Genomic DNA, 22169 nt, shown 5'->3' on the forward strand with positions numbered 1-22169 from the left:
TAAAATTGGTGTATGGACAATGTTGAAGAAGCATTGCCAAGATGTGTGACAGATAGTTTTGTTGGGTGTGAGGTGAGCAAAATAACATAGATGCTGGGAAAGAGAAATGCTCCAAATACTCAGTAGGTAAGGCCATGTCCCCAGAGAGAGAAGTAAAATTAACATTTCAGGTTGATGATGATCTCAGTGAGAAAAAGAGAGATTGTCACGTGCTCCTCGGTTCCATGTGTTATGAATGTACCACAGCTCTGAGGGACCGAAGGGTGCGGGGTAGCCCCCTCCTTTGTGAGAATCGCAAGAGCATTATTGGGTTGGGTCAGAGGACCCAGGAAACGAGAGAGAGAGAGAGAGAGAGACATGGCCATTGTTTCCTGGAGACAACGTTTGTGGATTGGGGACTATGCTACGTGCAAGCCCTCGGGCAGAGTGGGCTGATTGAGAGAGAGATTGCATCACCCCAACCTGATTGACATCTACTACCCAGCGAGTTAAAATAAAAGGGGGGGCTGTAGGGACAGCCCCTCAGACGCACCAGAAGAAACGCTAGCGATCCCGAAATAGCAGGAAGCCATTTGAAGGAAGCCATTTGAAGGAAGCCACGTGCATTCGGTTCCCTTGCCTGGGGGCTGGTGGCTGGTACCACGGAAAACGACTTGGACCTAACAACGGGGAACCAATTTCCCCCGACTCAACGGATTGGCCTCATAAAAGACCAGGGTAAGTTTAAAACCGTCTCTCTTAAACCCAAAGAGCTGCAGCTTGAAAGGACAGTGACTTTTATCTTTCCATCGGACAATACAATATCCCCCAGACAAACGATAGAGCTATTGCTTAAATTGATGATTATTATTATACCTGCGTTATTAGATTGAGTATTGATGACGTATATTATCTGAATGTCTGTATTAATCTTATATTGTGCCCCTTTATAAATAAAGACTTTTAAAAATAGTACCATCAGACTTCAACGGACCTCTCTATCTTTGCTGGTAAGTGATCCAGTTACGGGAATTTCGTAACACATGCAAGAAATGAAGTAGAAAGGAAAATGATGTGATGGAATAAAAAGAATGCTAGTCCGTGCCATTGAAAGCAGTGCAAGATGAAGTATACCCACTGTTAGTACTTTTGTTAAAACATTGAATCTCTAGTTGTATTGAACCCAGCTCCTTCAAAATAATTGCCTTTTATGGCAAGTTTATACAGTATATTACACCCCACATATTTCTGGAACCTCTTCAGATACAGACCTTTGCACTTTTTGTTCTTTGCTTTGCACCTAGCACTCCATCTGTGTGGTCCCGTTCAAGTTTAATTGCCATTCAGCCATGCTGATGTATACAGCTAAATGAACCATCGTTCCTCCTGGGCCAAGGAAGAACTCTAATGTTGTCAGTAGAGCATTAGTTGTTAATATCAGTAGAGGCCATCATGTAATTACTACCTGTAAACTCTTTTGTTTTGCAGATTACTAACCAGACCCCTTTTTCAGTATTCAATTCATTCAGTAGCTCCACAAACAGCAAAACCCTACAAAGCTGAATATTTGCCCAGATCTCCTCCAGCATCAGTAGCAATGATTTATTCCTTGACTAGCATGGCACAGTGTTTCTCCATTTTCTGACCACTCTGGGACATTTATAATGTTTGCCCTCAGGAAAACTTAGTGCTTTTAAATTCTCAAGCTCACAGATCCCCGTGCAATATCGTCAGCCCGCCATCATTTTAACTCATAAACACAAGAGATTCTGCAGATGTTGGAAATCTTGAGCAACACACGCAAAATGCTGGAAGAACTCAGCAGGTCTGGCAGCTTCTACGGAAGGGAATAAATAGTCCACATTACAGACTGAGACCCTTCATCAGGACTAGAAAGGCAGAGGGTAGAAGCCAGATGATTTAAGGAGAAATCTTGCCTGATTTCTGTTGGAATTCTTTGGGGAAATAACGTAACAGGCGGAGCTGAGAAAGAAGAGTCAGTGGATGTTGTTTACTTGCCCCTCCAGAGAAAACAGCACAAGTTTGACCAACTGCCCTCATAGCACATGCCCTGTAATCCAGGCGGCATCCTGACAAATATCTACTGTTCCTTAGCCAGAGTGTCCACATCCTTCATGGAATGAAGCAACCAGAATTGATTACTTGATGTTGCCGAAACTGATTTTTCTCAAGCTGCAATATAACTTTCTAACTCTTAAACTCAGCACCTTGACTAGTAAAGGAAGCACACTCCATGCCTTCTTTGCTGCCCTTCAAGTTGTGCAGCCACTTTCTGTTGGCTATAGACTTGGATAGCAGGTTGCTCTGTACATTAACACATTTGAGGGTCCTGCCGTTAACTATATATTGTTCTTTTACATTTGATTAACTCTGTATTTGCCCTTTAGATTTGAGATTCTCATTTTATTCAATGTGCTCAAAATATATCCTGTTTTTAAAAGCTGGGTCTAGGTAATTCAGCATTGGAATTGATGGCTTTGTGCCAAAGTTGCAGATGATATGAAGATGGGTGGAGGGATGGTAGTGCTGAGGAAGCAATGCGATTGCAGTAGGATTCAGACAAATTGGAAGAATGGGCAAAAAAGTGGCAGATGGAATACAGTGTTGGGAAATGTATGATGATGCATTTTGGTAAAAGGAACAATAGTGCAGACTATTATCTAAATGGGGAGAAGCTTCAAACATCAGAGGTGCAGAGGGACTTGGGAGTCCTCATGCAAGAATGCTGGAAGGTTAATTTACAGGCAAGTGCAATGTTGGCTTTTATTTCAAGGGAAATAGAATATGAAAGCAAGGAGATAATGCTGAGGCTTTATAAAACACAACAGTTGCACTTATATTGTCAACAGTTTTGGGCCCCATATTTCTGAAAATATGTTGTCATTGGAGAGAATCCAGAGAAGGTTCACAAGGATGCTTCTGGGAATTAAGGGATTAACTCATGAGGAGCGTTTGGCAGCTTTGGGCCTGTACTCACTGGAGTTTAGGAGAATGTGGGGAGGAGGGGAATCTCTTGAAACCTACTGAATATTGAAAGGACTAGATAGAGTGGATGTGGAAAAGATGTTTCCTATGGTGGGGGTATTCAGAACTAGAGGGGCACAGCTTCAAACCTGAGGGGCAACCCCTTATAAAGAGGTAAAGAGGAACTTTTTTTAGCCAGAGAGTAGTAAATTTGTGGAATGTTCTGTTGCAGACTGCATTGGAGGCCAAGTCCGTGGGTATTATTAAAGGCGAAAGTTGATTGTTTCCTGATTGGTCAAGGCATCAAAGGATAAGGCAAGAAGGCAGGAGTATGGAGTTGAGTGGGATCCAGATCAACCATTATGGAATTGTGGAGCAGACTGCATGGCCTAATTTGGCTCCAATGTCTTATGAGCTTATGCTCACAATTTGGTGGCATTCAAAATATTGATGTTTTTCTGTCTTGATTGAAAAGAAAAAATGCATTATGACAATAATTCTAGGTATTTACTCAAAATAATTTAAATGATTTTGAGGGCCTCACTTCAGTTTTTCTCATCTGTGCATGGCCTGTGGTCCCTCCTTCAACAACCATTTTTTTTGGTCCAGCAGCGTCTATGGAAGTGAATGAACAGTTGGCATTTTCGGCCAAGATACTTCATCAGGACTGTCGAGGACTGTCATCAGTTGCATCAGGACTGTCCTGACGAAGGGTCTCGGCCTGAAATGTTGACAGCGCTTCTCCCCATAGATGCTGCCTGGCCTGCTGCGTTCCACCAGCATTTTGTGTGTGTTGCTTGAACTCCCAGCATCTGCAGATTTCCTCGTGTTCACCTTGTAAATCTGCTCGGCATCTTTTCTATAGTTTCCCCATCCTTCCTGTAGTGAGGTGACCAGAACTGAGCACAGTACTCCAAGTGGGGTCTGACCAGGGTTCTATATAGCTGCAACATTACCTCTTGGCTCTTAAACTCAATCCCATGATTGATGAAGGCCAATACACCATATGCCTTCTTAACCACAGAGTCAACCAGCACAGCTGCTTTGAACATCCTATGGACTCGGACCCCAAGATCTCTCTGATCCTCCACACTGCCAATAGTCTTACCATTAATACTAAATTCTGCCATCATATTCAACCTACCAAAATCAGCCACCTCACACTTACCTGGTTTGAATTGAATTGACTTTACTTCTTATATCCTTCACATACGTGAGGAGTAAAAATCTTTACGTCTCCATCTAAATGTGCCATGTTCAATCATAGTAATTTATAATAAATAGAATAGTCAATATAACATAGAATACACTCAAGTTAGAGTGAGTTAATCAGTCTGATGGCCAGGTAGAAGAGGATGTCCTGGAGCCTGGTGGTCCTGGCTTTTATGCTGCAGTACCACTTTCTGAATGGTAGCAGCTGGAATAGATTGTGGTTGGGGTGACTTGGGTCCCCAGTGACCCTTTTAACACACCTGTCATTGTAAGTGTCTTGAATCATGGGAAGTTCACATCTACAGATGTGCTGGGCTGTCTGCACCACTCTCTGCAGAGTCCTGTGATTAAGCGAGGTACAGTTCCCATACCAGCAAAGATGCAGCCAGTCAGGATGCTGTCACTTGTGCCCCTATAAAAGTTTCTTAAGATTTGGGGGCCCATTCCAAACTTCCTTAACTGTCTGAGGTGAAAGAGGCTGTTGTGCCTTTCTCACCACACAGTTGGTATGTATATACCATGTGAGGTCCTCGGTGAGGTGGATGCCAAGGAACTTGAAGCTGTTTACCCTCTCAACTCCAGATCCATTGATGTCAATAGGGGTTAACCCGTCTCTTTCCTCCCGTAATCCACAATCAGCTCCTTTGTTTTTGTGACATTGAGGGAGAGGTAGTTTTCTTGACGCCACTGTGTCAGAGAGATGACTTCTTCCCTGTCGGCCACCTCATTATTGTTTGAGATAAGCCCAATCAATGTAGTGTCATCAGCAAATTTAATTACCAGATTGGAGCTGTGGGTGGTGATACAGTCATGGGTATACAGGAAGTAAAGGAGGGGACTCAGTACACAGCCCTGAGGGGCTCCTGTATTGAGAGTAAGCGGGTTGGAGGTGAGGGGGTACGCTCTTACAACCTGCTGACAGTAAGTCCAGGATCCAGCTGCACAAGGCAGGGTCAAGGCCGATGGTCTCTGAGCTTCCTGTCAAGCCTGGATGCTGCTATGGTGTTGAATGCTGAACTGTAGTCCAAGAACAGCATTCTCACATAAACATCCCTCTTCTCCAGATGTGTAAGGATGGTGTGTAGAGCTGTGGCTATGGTGTCATCTGTCGATCGGGTTGTGCCAGTTGAAGTCCATCTGCCACTTCTCAGCCCAGTTCTGCATCCCATCAATGTCCCACTGTAACCTCTGACAGCCCTCCACGCTTATCCACAACAGCCCCAATCTTTGTATCATCAGCAAATTTACTAACCCATCCCTCCACTTCTTCACAAATCACAAGGAGAATGGGTCCCAGAGCAGATCTCTGAGGCACATCACTGGTCACCGACCTCCATGCAGAATATGACCCACCTACAACCACTCTTTGCCTTCTGTGAGCAAGCCAATTCTGAATCCACAAAGCAATGTCCCCTTGGATCCCATGCCTCTTTACTTTCTCAATAAGTCTTGCATAGGGTACCTTATCAAATACCTTGCTGAGATCCATATACACTACATCTACTACTCCATCTTCATCAATGTCACATCCTCAAAAAATTCAATCAGGCTTGTAAGGCACGACCTGCCTTTGACAAAACCATGCTGAATATTCCTAATCATATGATGCTCTCCAAATGTTCATAAATCCTGCCACTCAGGATCTTCTCCATCAACTTGCCAACCACTGAGGTAAGTCTCACTGGTCTGTAATTTCCAGGGCGATCTCTACTCCCTTTCTTAAATAAGGGAACAACATCTGCAACTCTCCAATCCTCAGGAACTTCTCCTGTCCCCATTGATGATGCAAAGATCGTCATCTCCCACAATAGCCTGGGCTATATCTTATCCAGTCACGGTGACTGATCCGACTTGATGCCTTCCAAAAACTCCAGCACATCCTCTTTCTTAATATCTACATACTCAAGCTTTTCAGTCTGCTGCAAGTCATCAATACATCACCAAGGTCTTTTTCTGAAGTGAATACTGAAGCAAAGTATTCATTAAGTACCACTGCTATCTCCTCTGGTTCTATACGCACTTTTCCACAGTCGCACTTGATTGGTCCTATCCTCTCATGTTTTATTCTCTTGCTCTTCACATTCTTGTAGAATGCCGTGGGGTTTTCCTTAATCCTGCTCCCCAAGACCTTCTCATGGCCCCTTCTGGCTCTCCTAATTTCATTCTTAAGCTCTTTCCTACTAGCCTTATAATCCTCTAGATCTCTATCATTACCAAGTTTTTTGAACCTTTTGTAAGCTTTTCTTCTTGACTAGATTTCCAACAGCCTTTGTACACCATGGTTCCTGTACCCTACCATCCTTTCCCTGTCTCATTGGAACATACCTATGCAGAACACCACGTAAATATCCCCTGAACATTTGCATATTTCTGCCATACATTTCAGTGAGAACATCTGTTTCCAATTTATGCTTCTAAGTTCCTACTTGATAGCTTCATATTTCCCTTACTCCAATTAAACGCTTTCCTAACTTGTCTGTTTCTATCCCTCTCCAATGCTTTGGTAAAAGAGATAGAATTATAGACAATAAACAATAGATAATAATGCAGGAGTAGGCCATTCGGCCCTTCGAGCCAGCACCGCCATTCAATGTGATCATGGCTGATCATCCACAATCAGTACCCTGTTCCTGCCTTCTCCCCATATCCCTTGACTCCACTGTCTTTAAGAGCTGTACCTAACTCGTTCTTGAAAGCATCCAGAGAATTGGCCTCCACTGCCTTCTGAGGCAGAGCATTCCATAGATCCACAACTCTCAGGGTGAAAAAGTTTTTCCTGAACTCCATTCTAAATGGCTTACCCCTTATTCTTAAACTGTGGCCTGTGGTTCTAGACTCCCCCCAACATCGGGAACATGTTTACAAGTTACATCAGGAACTCCAGCGTATCCAATCCCTTAATAATCTTATATGTTTCAATCAGATCCCCTCTCATCCTTCTAAATTCCAGTGTATACAAGCCCAGTTGCTCCAATCTTTCAACATATGACAGTCCCGCCATCCCAGGAATTAACCTCGTGAACCTACGCTGCACTCCCTCAATAGCAAGAATGTCCTTCCTCAAATTTGGAGACCAAAACTGAACACAATACTCCAGGTGTGGTCTCACCAGGGCCCTGTACAACTGCAGAAGGACCTCTTTGCTCCTATATTCAACTCCCCTTTTATGAAGGCCAACATGCCATTAGCTTTCTTCACTGCCTGCTGTATCTGTATGCTTACTTTCAGTGACTGATGTACAAGAACACCTAGATCTCATTGTACTTCCCCTTTTCCTAACTTGACACCATTCAGATAGTAATCTGCCTTCCTGTTCTTGCCACCAAAGTGGATAACCTCACATTTATCCACATTAAACTGTGTCTACCATGCATCTGCCCACTCACGCAACCTGTCCAAGTCACCCTGCATTCTCCTAACATCCTGCTCATATTTCACACTGCCACCCAACTTTGTGTCATCTGAAAATTTTCTAATGTTACTTTTAATCCCTTCATCTAAATCAGGGGTGTCAAACTCATTTTAGGTCACGGGCCAGATTGAGAAAAATGCGACTTCATGCGGGCCGGATCAGTTGTGCACGCGCGCGTGCTCCCACAGCTTTCGTTGCCTTCATTTTTTCAACCTGCTCTCATGTATCTCAGTCTCTGCTATATCTAAAATTGTTTCACTTTACGAATTTCGTTTTTTATGAAGCAGATTGCCTAGCAAGCATTCTTTTTATGATTGGTATTAACTTACAGACGTAGATTACAAGAAAGTAGGCAATGAGAAAGAAACGATGCTATTTTGGCTAAGGTTGTTTTGGGAGCCATACCTTTTCCATTAATAAACCGTTTGAAATCAAGCATTAGCAAACACAAATGTAGCCCTAACGCAGGGGTGTCAAACTCAAATACACAGTGGGCCAAAATTAAAAAATTGGTACAAGTCAAGGGCCGGACTGGTTCAGCGTTTATTGCAAAACTTATTGAAATGAATTTATTACACATATTAACCTGGAACTAACAAAGCTTAGGTTATTTATACAAAAACAACATTGAACATTAACTAAATAAAAAATCTGTTGCACTTATTTCTTATGGCTTTATCTGCAGCTTTTCCAGAGTAATTTCTAATGAAAACCTTTTTCCACAGGCCAACACTCTGTGATTCACACTAGTCTAAGCCAGATACTTGGCATCTCATCTTGGATGCAAGTTCATCAATGTTTGGAGTCAGGCTCTGAGCTGAGGAAATCCTCAGAATTGAGTGAAGGTGTTCATCAGAAAGACGACTCCTGTGTGATGTTTTGTTTATCTTCATCAAAGAGAACAGTTGTTCACACAGATATGTGCTGCCAAACATAGAGAGCATTTGAGCAGCTTGGGTACGCAGCTGGGGCATCGTGTCAGGAATGAAACGTAGAAACTGTGCAGCGCCCACCGAGTCATACTTTGCCTTGAGTGTGTCACTACATTGGAGTTCAATCAGCTCCATTTGTATGTTGGTTGGTGCGCTTTCCACGTCAGCTGCAAATGGATTACTGCGCAGTTCAAACCTGCTTTTCTGGGCTTCAAAGTCGGCAATTCGCCGTGTGAAGTCGGCACCAAGTATGCTAAGTTTTACAGCAAACTTTGCACGTGGGAACACTGCGGTAGAAACCTGCTCTTTCATAGTTTGGCAACACGGAAAATGGCTCAAGTTTTCTTGCTGCATCTGCGTCTCCCACAGGCGCAGCTTGGTTTTAAAAGCCCTCACTGCAGCGTGCATGTCTGTGATCACACAACCCCGCCCCTGAAGCTGCAGGTTGAGCGCATTGAGATGGCTCGTGATGTCACACAGAAACGCCATTTCACAAAGCAACTTTTTATCCCGGAGCTCTGTTGTGTCTTTCCCTTTGCTTTCCATGAACCGACAGATCTCCTCATGCAACTCGAAACATCTTTTCAGCACTTTTCCTTGGCTTAACCATCGCACCTCTGTGTGATAGGGCATATCATTATATTCTGAACCCAACTCCTCCAGAAACGACTTGAACTCGCAGTGATTTAAACCTTTGGCTCTTATGAAGTTAACTGCTCGTGTTATGGTGCTCATTATATGTTCCATTTTCAAGGCTTTGCCACACAACGATTCCTGGTGTATGATGCAGTGATAAGCTGTCAGCTTACCTGCGCCGTTTTCCTCCCGCATCTTCTCCCAGATCCTGCCCACCAATCCACTCTTTTGACCGCACATCGCGGGCTTCTGTTTCTTGTCCAGATGCTTGTAGTTGTCGTGGTGCTTCGTTTCATAGTGTCATCTTACGTTATATTCTTTAATTACAGCCACACTGTCTCCGCACACAAGACAAACAGGTCTGCGAACTTATACTCTGCCTCCCACCTGCCTTGAAAACCCCTGTTTTCAAAGTCCAGCTTTCGTTCAGCCATTTTTGGGGTGAGGGATAGCTGAAAGTTGACCACATGTGACTAACGCCATAAGGATGCTGATGAGAGAGTAAGGCAAGCACGAGCAATGCACTGGCAGTGCATTGTGGGATTTGTAGTATTAGTGGTGCATGCAATATACCGGCAGGCTAGCGCTAATAGAGAAAAAAATTATTCATTAATGATATTCAGGAAATAAACCAGGGAAACCGAATAAACACTAAAAACCCTGAAAACCTGATACCTGAATAAACTCAGCATTAGCCATATCATACACCATAGGCACTTCAATTACTGGGGCCAGCTTTAATAGTAATTAGATATTATCTCGCGGGCCAAAGATAATTCCACCACAGGCCTTGAGTTTGACATATATGATCTAAATCATTAATGTATATTGTAAATAGCTGCGGTCCCAGCACAAAGCCTTGCGGTACCCCACTAGCTACTAGAAAAGGACTCTTTGTTTCCTGTCTGCCAACCAATTTTCTATCCATGTTAGAACCCTACCCCCAATACCATGTGCTCTAATTTTGCCCACTAATCTCCAATGTGGTACCTTATCAAAGGCTTTCTGAAAGGCCAGGTACACTACATCCACTGGCTCTCCCTTGTCCATTTTCATAGTTACATCCTCAAAAAGTTCCAGAAGATTAGTCGAGCATGATTATCCCTTCGTAAATCCATGCCGCTATTTCATCTTTTATAATTAACTCCAGCATCTTCCCCACCACTGATGTCAGGCTAACTGCTCTATAATTCCCTGTTTTCTCTCTCCCTCCTTTCTTAAAAAGTGGATAACATTAGCTACCCTCCAATCCTCAGGAACTGATCCTGAATCTATAGAACATTGGAAAATGATTACCAATGCGTCCACGATTTCTAGAGCCACCTCCTTAAGTACCCTGGGATGTATACCATCAGGCCCTGGGGATTTATCAGCCTTCAGTCCCATCAGTCTACCCAACACCATTTTCTGCCTATTGTGAATTTCCTTCAGTTCATCTGTTACCCTAGGTCCTCTGGCCACTATTACATCTGGGAGATTGTCTGTGTGATCACTATCTCCAAAATGCTCTCCCACCTGACACCTGACCAGGTTCATTTCCCAATACCAGATTAAGTACACCATCAACCACATCTTCCCTTCCCCTCCACTCTCGCCTTTCCACAGGGATCGCTCCCTACGTGACTCCCTTGTCCGTTCACCCCCCCCCCTCCCCCCATCCCTCCCCACCGACCTCTCTCCGGGCACTCATCGGTGAAAACGGAATAAGTGCTACACTTGCCCCCACACTTCTTCCCTCACCACCGTCCCAGGGCCCAGACAGTCCTTTAAGCTGAGGCACCACTTCATCTGTGAGTCAACTGGGGTGATATACTGTATCTGGTGCTCCTGATGTGGCCATTTATACATTGGGAAGACCCGCCGCAGACTGGGAGACCGTTTTGCCGAACACCAGCGCTCGGTCCTCCAGCAGTGGCGGGATCTCCCTGTGGCCACACACTTCAATTCCACAGACCACTCCCACATGTCTGTCCAAGGCCTCCTGTACCGTCAAGATGAGGCCACACGCAGATCGATGGAGCAATACCTTATCTCCCGCCTAGGTAGCTTCCTTCCTGCCGGCATGAACATCCAACTCACAGACCTCGGTTGATACCCCTGCCCCCCCACCCTTACCCCCATCCCGATCTATTATTTTAGACTGGTTCTCTTTCTCTCTTTTTCCCCCCTCACTATAATCTCTCCCCCCAGCCCTACCTTTCTTTCTCTTTTATTTCCCATAATTCTCCACCTTCCCCCTAGCCCATTTCCCTCCAGCCTATCACTTCCCAGCTCTCTACTTTATCCCTCCCCCCACTTCTTATCCCCCCTCAACCATCCCATGTTACTTCACTCCTGATGAAGGGTTTCGGCCCGAAACGTCATTATTACCTCCTCCCATAGATGCTGTCTGGCCTGCTGAGTTCTGCCAGCATTTTGTGTTTTTTAAGTACAGCCTCTCCTCTATGTATATATTGTCAGAGTCAGAATCAGAATCAGGTTTATTATCACCGGCATGTGACGTGAAATTTGTTAACTTAGCAGCAGTTCAATGCAATACATAATCTAGCAGAGAGAGAGAAAAATAATAATAAGTAAAACAAAACATAATAATAAATAAATAAATCAATTATGTACATTGAATAGATATTTTAAATTGTGCAACAACAGAAATACTGTATATTAAAAAAGTGAGTTTATGTCCAAAGCTTCAATATCCATTTAGGAATCGGATGGCAGAGGGGAAGAAGCTGTTCCTGAATCGCTGAGTGTGTGCCTTCAGGCTTCTGTATCTTCTACCTGATGGTAACAGTTAGAAAAGGACATGCCCTGGGTGCTGGAGGTCCTTAATAATGGACGCTGCCTTTCTGAGACACTGCTCCCTAAAGATGTCCTGGATACGTTGTAGGCTAGTGCCCAAGATGGAGCTGACTAGATTTACAGTCTACTGCAGCTTCTTTCGGTCCTGTGCAGTAGCCCCTCCATACCAGACAGTGATGCAGCCTGTCAGAATGGTCTCCACTGTACAACTATAGAAGTTTTTGAGTGTATTTGTTGGCATGCCAAATCTCTTCAAACTCCTAATAAAGTATAGCCGCTGTCTTGCCTTCTTTATAACTACATCGATATGTTGGGACCATGTTAGATCCTCAGAGATCTTGACACCCAGAAACTTGAAGATGCTCACTCTCTCCACTTCTTATCCCTCTATGAGGATTGGAATGTGCTCCTTCGTCTTACCCTTCCTGAAGTCCACAATCAGCTCTTTTGTCTTACTGACTTTGAGTGCCAGGTTGTTGCTGTGGCATCATTCCACTAGTTGGGATATCTCATTCCTGTACGCCCTCCTGTCACCACCTAAGATTCTACCAACAATGGTTGTATCGTCAGCAAATTTATAGATGGTATTTGAGCTATGCCTAGCCACACAGTCATGTGTATACAGAGAGTAGAGCAGTGGGTACACCCCTGAGGTTCACTAGTGTTGATCGTCAGCAAGGATGATATGTTATCACCAATCCGCACAGATTGTGATCTTCCGGTTAGGAAGTCGAGGATCCAATTGCAGAGGGAGATACAGAGATCCAGGTTCTGCAACTGCTCAATCAGGATTATGGGAACAATGGTATTAAATGCTGAGCTATAGTCGATAACCAGCATCCTGACGTAGGTGTTTGTGTTGTCTAGGTGGTCTAAAGCCATGTGGAAAGCCATTGAGATTGCGTCTGCCATTGACCTATTGTGGCAATAGGCAAATTGCATGGGTCCAGGTCCTTGCTGAGGCAGGAGTTCAGTCTAGCCATAACCAGCTTCTCAAAGCATTTCATCACTGTTGATGTGAGTGCTACTGGGCAATAGTTATTGTGTTAGGAAACTTTCCTGAACACACCCAACAAACTCCACCCCATCTAAACTCCTTACTCTAGGGCAGGGGTCGGCAACGTTTACCACTGAAAGAGCCAATATGGACCCATTTCCCACAGAAAAGAAAACACTGGGAACCACAAAACCCGTTTGACATTTAAAATGAAATAACACTGCATACAACGTTTTTTTTTGCCTTTATGCTATGTATAAACAAACTATAATGTGTTGCATTTATGAAATTGATGAACTCCTGCAGAGAAAACGAAATTACATTTCTGCATGCAACAAAAACATTTTGAACTCCGAAAAGAAGACGTTGGGTTGAAGGTTACTCCATAGTTAGCCTACCTTGGATCGAAGAATTAAAAGAAAGCGCGCACTGGCGGGTGTCAGGCATTGGCAGTGGTGATGTATATTAATAGCGATAAAAAACACGTTGTAGCGGTGTGCTACATGCAGTGCTAAAATAAAGACACTGCAGTCAAAGGTAGCTTTATTCGAACTAAACAGCCTTGCTTTAAAGCCTCCCTCAACCCGTCCCCATGGGCACGGATGCTCCAAAAGACACGTACTCACAAACCCCCGTAGGCTATCTCCCTTAGCCGGAACGGTGGCTAATTGTGAGCCGGTTCGGATGTGCCAGGAAATGGGGTCTCCACAACGTTTTTAGATTGTACAAGATCACCATAATCTTCAAATTTCGAATTACATTTCAAAAACTAACAAACCACGCGGAGTCGCATGCAGCTCCAGAGCTGCGGGTTGCCGACCCCTGCTCTAGGGAGATACCAGTCAATATTGGGGAAATTAAAATCTCCCATTCAGTTCTAATCAGTTTCTCTGCTGCTTTGTGATTAGCAGACCCTTTATCACCACAAATTTTAAAGAAATAATGCCATGGCTTCTCTTAAATTTCTGCAAATAGCCTGCCAAATATTCGCAATTACCTTCAATTTTCAGTTCATCGTGATGGATTTTTGCTTGTTTTATGATCAGCATATCATTACGCAGCTTATGTTCACTCCATTGCTGAAGAATCCACTCTTTCAAAATATAATCGAAATCTTAATTTTTTACTTTCTGCAGTGTTTGGGCAGAGATCTGTGCCATCACCTGGGAACCTTCACAAGGCCTTGTGACCTCACGTCAAAGCTCAAAAAAATTTCAGATTTCAGAGACGTTCTGATTTTGGAATTTTGGGTAAATACTGTGTTGGGAAATAGCCTTTCTCGGAGATAATTTCCAATAGTGGCATTTCTCATTGTCCGAGATGAATTCTTGCAACAGATTCACTGTAGTTGACATTATCACTTGCAGCCAGTTCATTACTGTCAGTGTCAGTACACATTAATTCCTCTGCAACAAGATGCCATGAATTAATATGCATGAATCAAGCCTCTGGAGAAAGTACTGAGAGCTATGATGCAGCTTCTTTATTCAACAAAACAAGATTCAGATATTGAGACACTTTTCATGGAAAGATCTGCCTAGCTGGGTTCAATATTTTATGTGGTAAACACCAAAGAACAATTCCATATCTACAATGCATTCACAATTCTCTCTCTGAAACTACACACAAACTTCACACCTCCCAATTCGCACCCACACCACCGACAACTACATTAATTTAATCAGCGTTAAATGCTTTTAGGAACCTATTACATTTAAAATTAAATCTACATTTTATGTTCAGATTTGAAAATTGGTGGCTGAAGTCATTTGTTATGTGTAAGTGTGCTAAACCCAAAAATCGCTCCAACAATATCCATGGACAAATGTGACAGAATTGAATTGAAATAGAAGAGTAAATAATATACCCCATCTCTTGCATTAAAATAGCTGAAGTAACAGTTTTGATACCTTTGGTGAAATGGCTAAAATGTTGGGCGTGATGCAGAAAAAAATCTTTGAGGCTAGGAATATAAGAGTTCTGAAGAATTTAACACTAGGATGCACTGATCTGTTGGTATTCATGTGAAATGCTTAGGATTGTGACTTACTTGAACAGAAATTAATCATAAAGTTTATCAGTCTCTCCATGGTTTATATTTTGATTGTTGTAATCTTCATATATCTGTATAACAGAATCTTTGCTCCGTTAGCCCTATCAGAAAATATGATTCCAGGACAGTTTTGACCAATCAAATGGGAGCCATGTCCTGGAATGATCAGAAGAGGGAAAGGGAACTTTGTCACACTGCTGCCACTTTGAATCCTAACTTAGCATTTCCTTTAGTTTTGATCTTCAGTGCAGGTACAGAGGATGGAGGGGTGACTCCTTGATCCACAATGTACCACCTAGTTGCTTCAGCTTCTGGTTAAACATTGTCAACAGAATCCTAGTCTAGATCCAGTAACATTCTTCAATAAGGAACATATTCACACACATATTCTAACATAAGGAACCATTCACACAATTGGCTTAACAGCATAAGATAAAGGAGCAGAATTAGGCTATTTGGCCTGCCTTCTTCCTGCCTCTTCCCCAGGGCACCACTGCTCAGTACAAGAGGACATGGCTTTAAGGTAAGGGGAGGGAAGTTCAAGGGGGATATTAGAGGAAGGTTTTTCACTCAGAGAGTGGTTGGTGCGTGGAATGCACTGCCTGAGTCAGTGGTGGAGGCGGATACTCTAGTGAAGTTTAAGAGACTACAAGATGGGTATATGGAGGAATTTAAGGTGGGGGGTTATATAGTTTGAGGGTCGGCACAACATTGTGGGCTGAAGGGCCTGTAATGTGCTGTACTATTCTATGTTCTATGTTCTCCCCAGATCCCTGCTGTAAACAGTCCTTATAAACTGTTGAAGGTATCATTTAGTATGTTGTTCATGTATTCTTCCCTATTATCCTTTACTGTTGCTATGGCAATGTTACCCTTTATTATTTAGGGTAAATAAAAGTAGGATTAAGTGTGATTAGTGTGAGTGGGTGGTCGATGGTGTATGCTCATTGGGCCATTTTCCAAGTTGTATCTTTTCTTCCCAATTAGCTTCACACTGCTTGTTGCTGTTTTTGATTTGTTGTTACAGTCAAAGGTTCATACAACATGGAAGCAGGCCTTTGGTTCGGTTTATCCATGGACCTGCTTCTGTAGAGATCCCATCTCCCAGCATTCGATCCAAGGACTTCTGGGCCAATGTAATTTAAGTGTTTTCCTAAGTGTTGTCAGTGAGTAAGCATCAACACACTCACAACAATGCACTGCAGTAGATGAATCCACTGCCTGTCAAACTAGCTTGTTGGGTATTCCATAATACCACAGTTACGGTAAAGATGCATCTTTTGTCTTCTCTTAATTTGCACACAGTTGTGTGCTGCCAAAACGAGGACATCTCCTTATCTAGCTGTCCTTTTCTTCTGAAGATGCAAAAGGGTTAGAGCCTGTTTCATAACCTCTCTGAGACCCTTTGTGCTTGCTAGATTGCTTTATTTATTGATGGGCAAAAATGTCTCCTTGTATTTCATTAGCTTCACACCAAACAGCCTTCTCTGAGGATGCTTATGTTGGCTTCCACAAACTGTGCAATCTTGTTTCTTCAAACTTACATCAACTTTAAAGTTCAAAGTAAATTTATTACCTAAGTACATGTATGCCACCATATACAACCCTGAGATTCATTTTCCTGCGGGCATACTCAGCAAATCTATAGAATAGTAACTATAACAGGGTCAATGAAAGATCAATCAGTGCAGAAGACAACAAACAGTGCAAATGCAAATATAGATAATTAGCAATAAATAATGGGAACATGAGATTACAAGATAATGAGTCCTTAAAGTGAGATCATTGGTTGTGTAACTACTCAGTGGATGGGCAAGTGAGTGTGGTTATCCCCTTTTGTTCAGGAGCCTGATGGTTGAGGGGTAGTGACTGTTCTTGAACCTGGTGGTGTGAGTCCTGAGGGTCTTGTACCTTCTACCTGATGGTAGCAATGAGAAAAGACCATGGCCTGGGTGGTAGTGATCTCTGATGATGGATGTTGCTTTCCTGTGGCTCTAGCGGAACCAGAACTGATTTGCGAGAGCCTGAACCTGTCTCCATTGCTTTGTGTACAAGTCCTTGTCTGAGAAATCCCCAGGTGGAGGGGGAACTCCTGCCTTCTGCGTAAGGAGCATTGATGGCAAGAGTATGAAGGGGCTTTCCGGGTTGGTAGGAGTGGTTGCGCATTTATAATGGCAGTGACCTCTGCCATTAGTGTGCACAGTACTTCGTGGGTCAGTCGGGTGCATTGCTGCAGAAACATTGAATCCAGGATCCTTCTGGTGATGCCAATCATCTGCTCCCATGAGCCTCCCATTTGAGAGGTGTGTGGTGTGTTGAATTCCCAGTTGCATCCCTGCTCACTGAGGTACTTTTGCACTGTTTTGTCCATCCCAAGGTCCTTGGATGCTCCAACAAAGTTTGTGCTGCAATCGAATCTTAACTGTTTTGCAGGGCCTCTTAGTGCAAAGAAGCAGCTGGATGTATCTAAAGATTTGATGACCTCAATGTGCACAGCTCTCAACTCATGCAGCTGAACATGATGGCCCACTGTTTGCTCTCTGCTTGTCCTCCTCTGGTGCGTCTAGTGGTGATAGTCCAGGGACCAAATACATCGAGCCCCACATACGTGAAAGGAGGGCAGGCATTGAGGCGTTCCGGTGGGAGGTCCGCCATACTTTGAACTTCCAGCTTCCCTCACAGTTGCCGGCAGGTTACACATCTGTAAAGTACTGAATTGATCAGTGTTTTGCCTCCCAAGATCCACAGTCCCACTGCCCTTATTGTTCCCTCCATCAGGTGACGGCCCTGATGCCTTACCTGTTCATGGTGATGGCGAGTGAGCAGTAAGGACACATGGCTGTCTTTGGGCAGGATTACTGGGCTCTTTTCTGCAGCTGAAAGGTGAGAGTGTGGCGACCCACTTTCTGTGCAGGCGAACCGGCTCACAAATAGCCAGCGCGCGGGGGAGACTTTGGTAATGCACCTCTGATGTAATTTCCACCCAGAGAGGGCGGGCGCTAGGGATTTAAATACCAGCACCGCGAAGTTTGAATAAACTAGTCTCAAAGAGACTTACCAATTGCGTGTTGTTATTTCAGCGCTGTGTATAGCACATTGGTGACCCCGACGGTCCAAACGGGACTTGGACCAAAGATGACCGACTCTTCATCTGTTCACACAGTTTCGCTACAACTGCCAACTTTCTGGACGCTGCGACCACGCGTATGGTTTAGCCAAGCAGAAGCCCAGTTCCAGATTTGGCAGATACCCTCTGATTCCACGTGTTACTATCACGTGGTGAGCGCCCTTGACCGGGAGACGGCTGCCAAGGTTGCGGATTTCATACAGTCGCCCCCGGAAGAACGCAAATATGAAGCATTCAAGGTGCTGCTCATTGGGACCTTTGGCCTCTCACGGCATGAAGCCCGCCTGCTTCACCTGGACAGTTTGGGAAACAGACTGCCATCAGCATTGATGAACAAGAAGCTGTCCCTGGCTGACGGACACAAGCCCTGCCTCATCTTCAAGCAAGCGTTCCTAGAGCAACTGCCCGAGGACATACATCTGCTGCTGGCCAACGCAGATTTCAGCGACCCCCAGAAGGTGGCGGCTTGGGCAGACGTGCTGTGGAAAGCCAAGAGGGAGAGCGTGCTGTCCATCGGTCAGATTACCAGGCCACGTGCCCAACAGCAGACCAGACCAGGCCCGGCAGGGGGGCGCACACAACACAGAGACAGGAGTGAGGAGGCCAGTGAACAGTGGTGTTTCTACCACCAGCGGTGGGTCACAAAAGCCCGCCGTTGTTGCCCACTCTGCCAGGGCCAGGGCCAGCTGCCGCTAATGACTATGGCAGCTGGCCACCAGGACAGCTTCTTGTACGTCTGGGACAAACAGTCGGGACGCCGCTTCTTGGTCGACACCGGAGCGGAGATCAGCGTCTTGCCCCCAATGGGGTAACAGGAAGCCAGGACCCACCCTGAGGGCTGCAAACGGCAGCACGATACGGACCTACGGCCCCCGTACAGTGCAGCTGCAGTTCGGCGCCAGACGGTTCACGTGGGACTTCACACTGGCCGCGGTGGCCCAACCACTCCTGGGGGTGGACTTCTTGCGAGCTCACAACCTGCTGGTCGACTTGCAAGGGAAAAGACTGGTACATGCCGAGACTTTCCAGACGTTCTCCCTGGGTGAAGCCAAGTTGCCGGCCCCACACCTGGACTCCATCATGCTGTCAGACAATGAATTCACCAGACTCCTGGCGGGAGATTCTGATTTTGACATTGATTCTGGCACCGCAGTTCACGGCAGCCATGCCCAGACATGGGGTACAGCACCACATTTCGACCCAGGGACCACCCCTCCACGCCCGCGCACCAAGGCTCCTCCCAGAAAAGCTCCGCCTGGCAAAGGAGGAATTTAAGTGGATGGAGGAATTGGGGATCATACGGCGGTCCGATGGCCCATGGGCCTCCCCCCTGCACATGGTGCCCAAAGCAACAGGGGGCTGGAGACCATGCGGCGACTACCGCAGGCTGAACGAGGCTACAACACTGGACCGCTACCCTGTGCCGCACATTCAGGACTTTGCAGCAAACCTGCACGGCGCACAGATCTTTTCCAAGGTTGACCTCGTCCGGGGATACCATCAAATCCCAATGCATCCAGACGACGTCCCCAAAACGGCACTCGTCACCCCTTTCGGCCTTTTCGAATTCCTCCGCATGCTGTTCGGCCTAAAGAATGCCGCACAGACGTTTCAGCAGTTAATGGACGCGGTGGGACGCGACCTGGACTTCGCTTTCATCTATTTGGACGACATCCTCATAGCCAGCAGCAGTCGTCAGGAGTATCTGTCCCACCTCCGTCAACTCTACGCCCGACTGAGTGAATACAGCCTAACAATCAACCCGGCCAAACGCCAGTTCGGGCTCGACACCATTGACTTCCTGGGCCACAGGATCACTAAAGACGGGGCAACCCCTCTGCCTACTAAGGTAGACGCAGTCCGCCATTTCCCCCGACCCAACACAATCAAAGGCCTTCAGGAATTCGTGGGTATGATAAATTTCTACTACCATTTCCTCCCTTCAGCTGCCCGAATCATGTGCCCCCGTTCGCCCTGATGCCGGGTAAGGGCAAGGACATTATCTGGGATGAGGAGTCGGCCGCCGCTTTCATTAAAACGAAAGAAGCCTTGGCAAACGCCGCGATGCTAGTGCACCCCAGAATGGACGTCCCTACCACCCTCACAGTGGACGCATCTAACACGGCAGTCGGTGGAATGCTGGAACAACTCATCGAGGGTCGCTGGCAACCCCTGGCGTTTTTCAGCAAACACCTGCGACCACCCGAGCTCAAATAGAGTGCTTTTGACCGGGAACTGTTGGCGATCCGGCATTTCAGGTACTTCTTAGAAGACAGGCCAGTTCTGGGGGGGGTGGGGGTGGGTTTATGTGGTGACCCACTTTCTGCACAGGCGAACCGGCTCACAAATAGCCAGCGCACGGGGAGAGACTTTGGTAATGCATTTCTGAAGTCATTTCCTTCCAGAGAGGGCGGGTGTTGGGGATTTAAATACCAGCACCGCGAAGTTTGAATAAAGTAGTCTCGAAACGACTTACCGACTGCATGTCATTATTTCAGCGCTGTGTGTAGCACATCGCTACAAGAGTGTATTAATCGGCCTCCAATGCAAATGAGATCGTTCTTCAAGATCGGGTTAAGTTTCCTCAAAGGGCTGTCCTTTGGTATTGGTTTATTAGCCTGGAGGGCTAAAAGCTCCTTTGCAAAAGCTGCTCTTTGAGTTGCTTTAAGGATGACATCCTTTGCCTGGGCCAATTTGTCCGCAGTGCGAGGTAAGCCACATTTGTGCCATCCTTTGCATTCGCTATTTTGGGATGAGTGTTTGTGGGATCTGGTGATGTGGATAAGGAATGCAAATCCTCTCACTAAGGAATTCAAGGTGGAGAACCGCTGAAAGCATTCAGTGGTACGTATTGATTCTTCCAGGTAGGTGACACCGGTTTGTATTTGCAGCCGAATTTCCGAGTCTCTTTTGGGTTCGATCAGCTCAAATGTCTCGCTCGTTTGAGTTTTTTCTGCTGGTGGAGCAAGTTTATTATCGTGCTGAGTTTGAGCGAAGACTGACTGTCGCAATGTCTTCTCGGTTACTTTACTACACTTGTTAAAGCCTTGTTGTGCTTCCTTGATACACATAAAGCTTGTGCAGGGATGAAAAATTGAATGGCGGCCACTCTCTAGCACATTGGTCTTGAGCGTGTTAACTGTCGGTTTGTGTACGTTGCCAAGAAAGACACACCTCTCCTATCACCACACAGCCCAGATCCAAGCGTTGGGCAAAGGGGGCATCGTGTGGTCCATTGACCTGCTGCTTGACCTTGTGCACCTGGAGAACGTCTCTTCCGAGTAGCAGGAGTATTTCTGCTTTTGGATCCAGTTCTGGGATGTGCTTGGTGATGTGGCGGAGATGTGGCTGGTGTAGCACTGCACTTGGCATCGGGATCTCAGTGCGGTTATTCAAAATTTCATTGCACTCTAATAGCGGAGGGAGACAGATGACAACTTTACCATCCAGGGACTCGAGCTGGAAGCCTTCTGCCTTCCTTCCATATGTTTCTACGCTGCCTTAACAAGTTCTAAGGTAGGATGGGAATTGATTACTCTCTACGTTGAACAAGTCGAGGAACTCTGGTCTGACTAGTGAGCAGTTGCTCTGATCGTCCAGAATTACATAGGCTTTGATGGCCTTGTCTTTGGCTCCCTTAGGGTACACCTTAGTGAGGCAGATCTTTGAACAAGAACAGCTTAACTGACATTGACCGCGAACTTCTGTACAGCTCGAGCTGACAACAATTGTATTGGGGTGATCCTCTCCCTCCCCGCCGTCCACTTGTGAGGGTGAAGGAGCTTTGTCAGTTTGCGGTAACGGGCCGGGATGCATGGCCCCATCATGATTAGTGCTGTTGCATTCAGAGCATTTTACGGGGAACGTACACTCTCAAGCGAGGTGGGAGGTAAAGGATCAGCACTTAAAACATATTTCTTTTTCTTTGAGAAGGGTCTTTCTCTTGACAAAGGGTTTTTTCCTAAACATTCTGCATTTTTTGAGGGGGTGGGGTTTGTTGTGCAATGGACAATACCTGCTAGGTTCATTGTTAGTTG

At 45.4% G+C, this 22169-nt stretch overlaps 1 protein-coding gene across 7 annotated transcripts in view; it reads left to right on the forward strand.

Moving 5' to 3' along the window:
* Nucleotides 1–22169, forward strand: part of slc2a9l2 (solute carrier family 2 member 9, like 2) — a 408559-nt gene that overhangs the window by 266078 nt on the left and 120312 nt on the right. For 6 of the 7 annotated variants that reach the window (XM_059964824.1, XM_059964823.1, XM_059964828.1 and 3 more), the window contains one exon: nucleotides 14089–14202. The exons of the other annotated variant lie outside the window; for it this stretch is intronic. In XM_059964824.1, coding sequence (XP_059820807.1) covers nucleotides 14089–14202 — 114 coding nt within the window. The remainder of the gene's footprint in view (nucleotides 1–14088; nucleotides 14203–22169) is intronic. 7 annotated transcript variants of the gene reach the window in all.

The sequence above is a fragment of the Hypanus sabinus genome, chromosome 3 (assembly GCF_030144855.1).
Source record: "Hypanus sabinus isolate sHypSab1 chromosome 3, sHypSab1.hap1, whole genome shotgun sequence".
In the NCBI taxonomy this organism is placed as follows: Eukaryota; Metazoa; Chordata; class Chondrichthyes; order Myliobatiformes; family Dasyatidae; genus Hypanus; species Hypanus sabinus.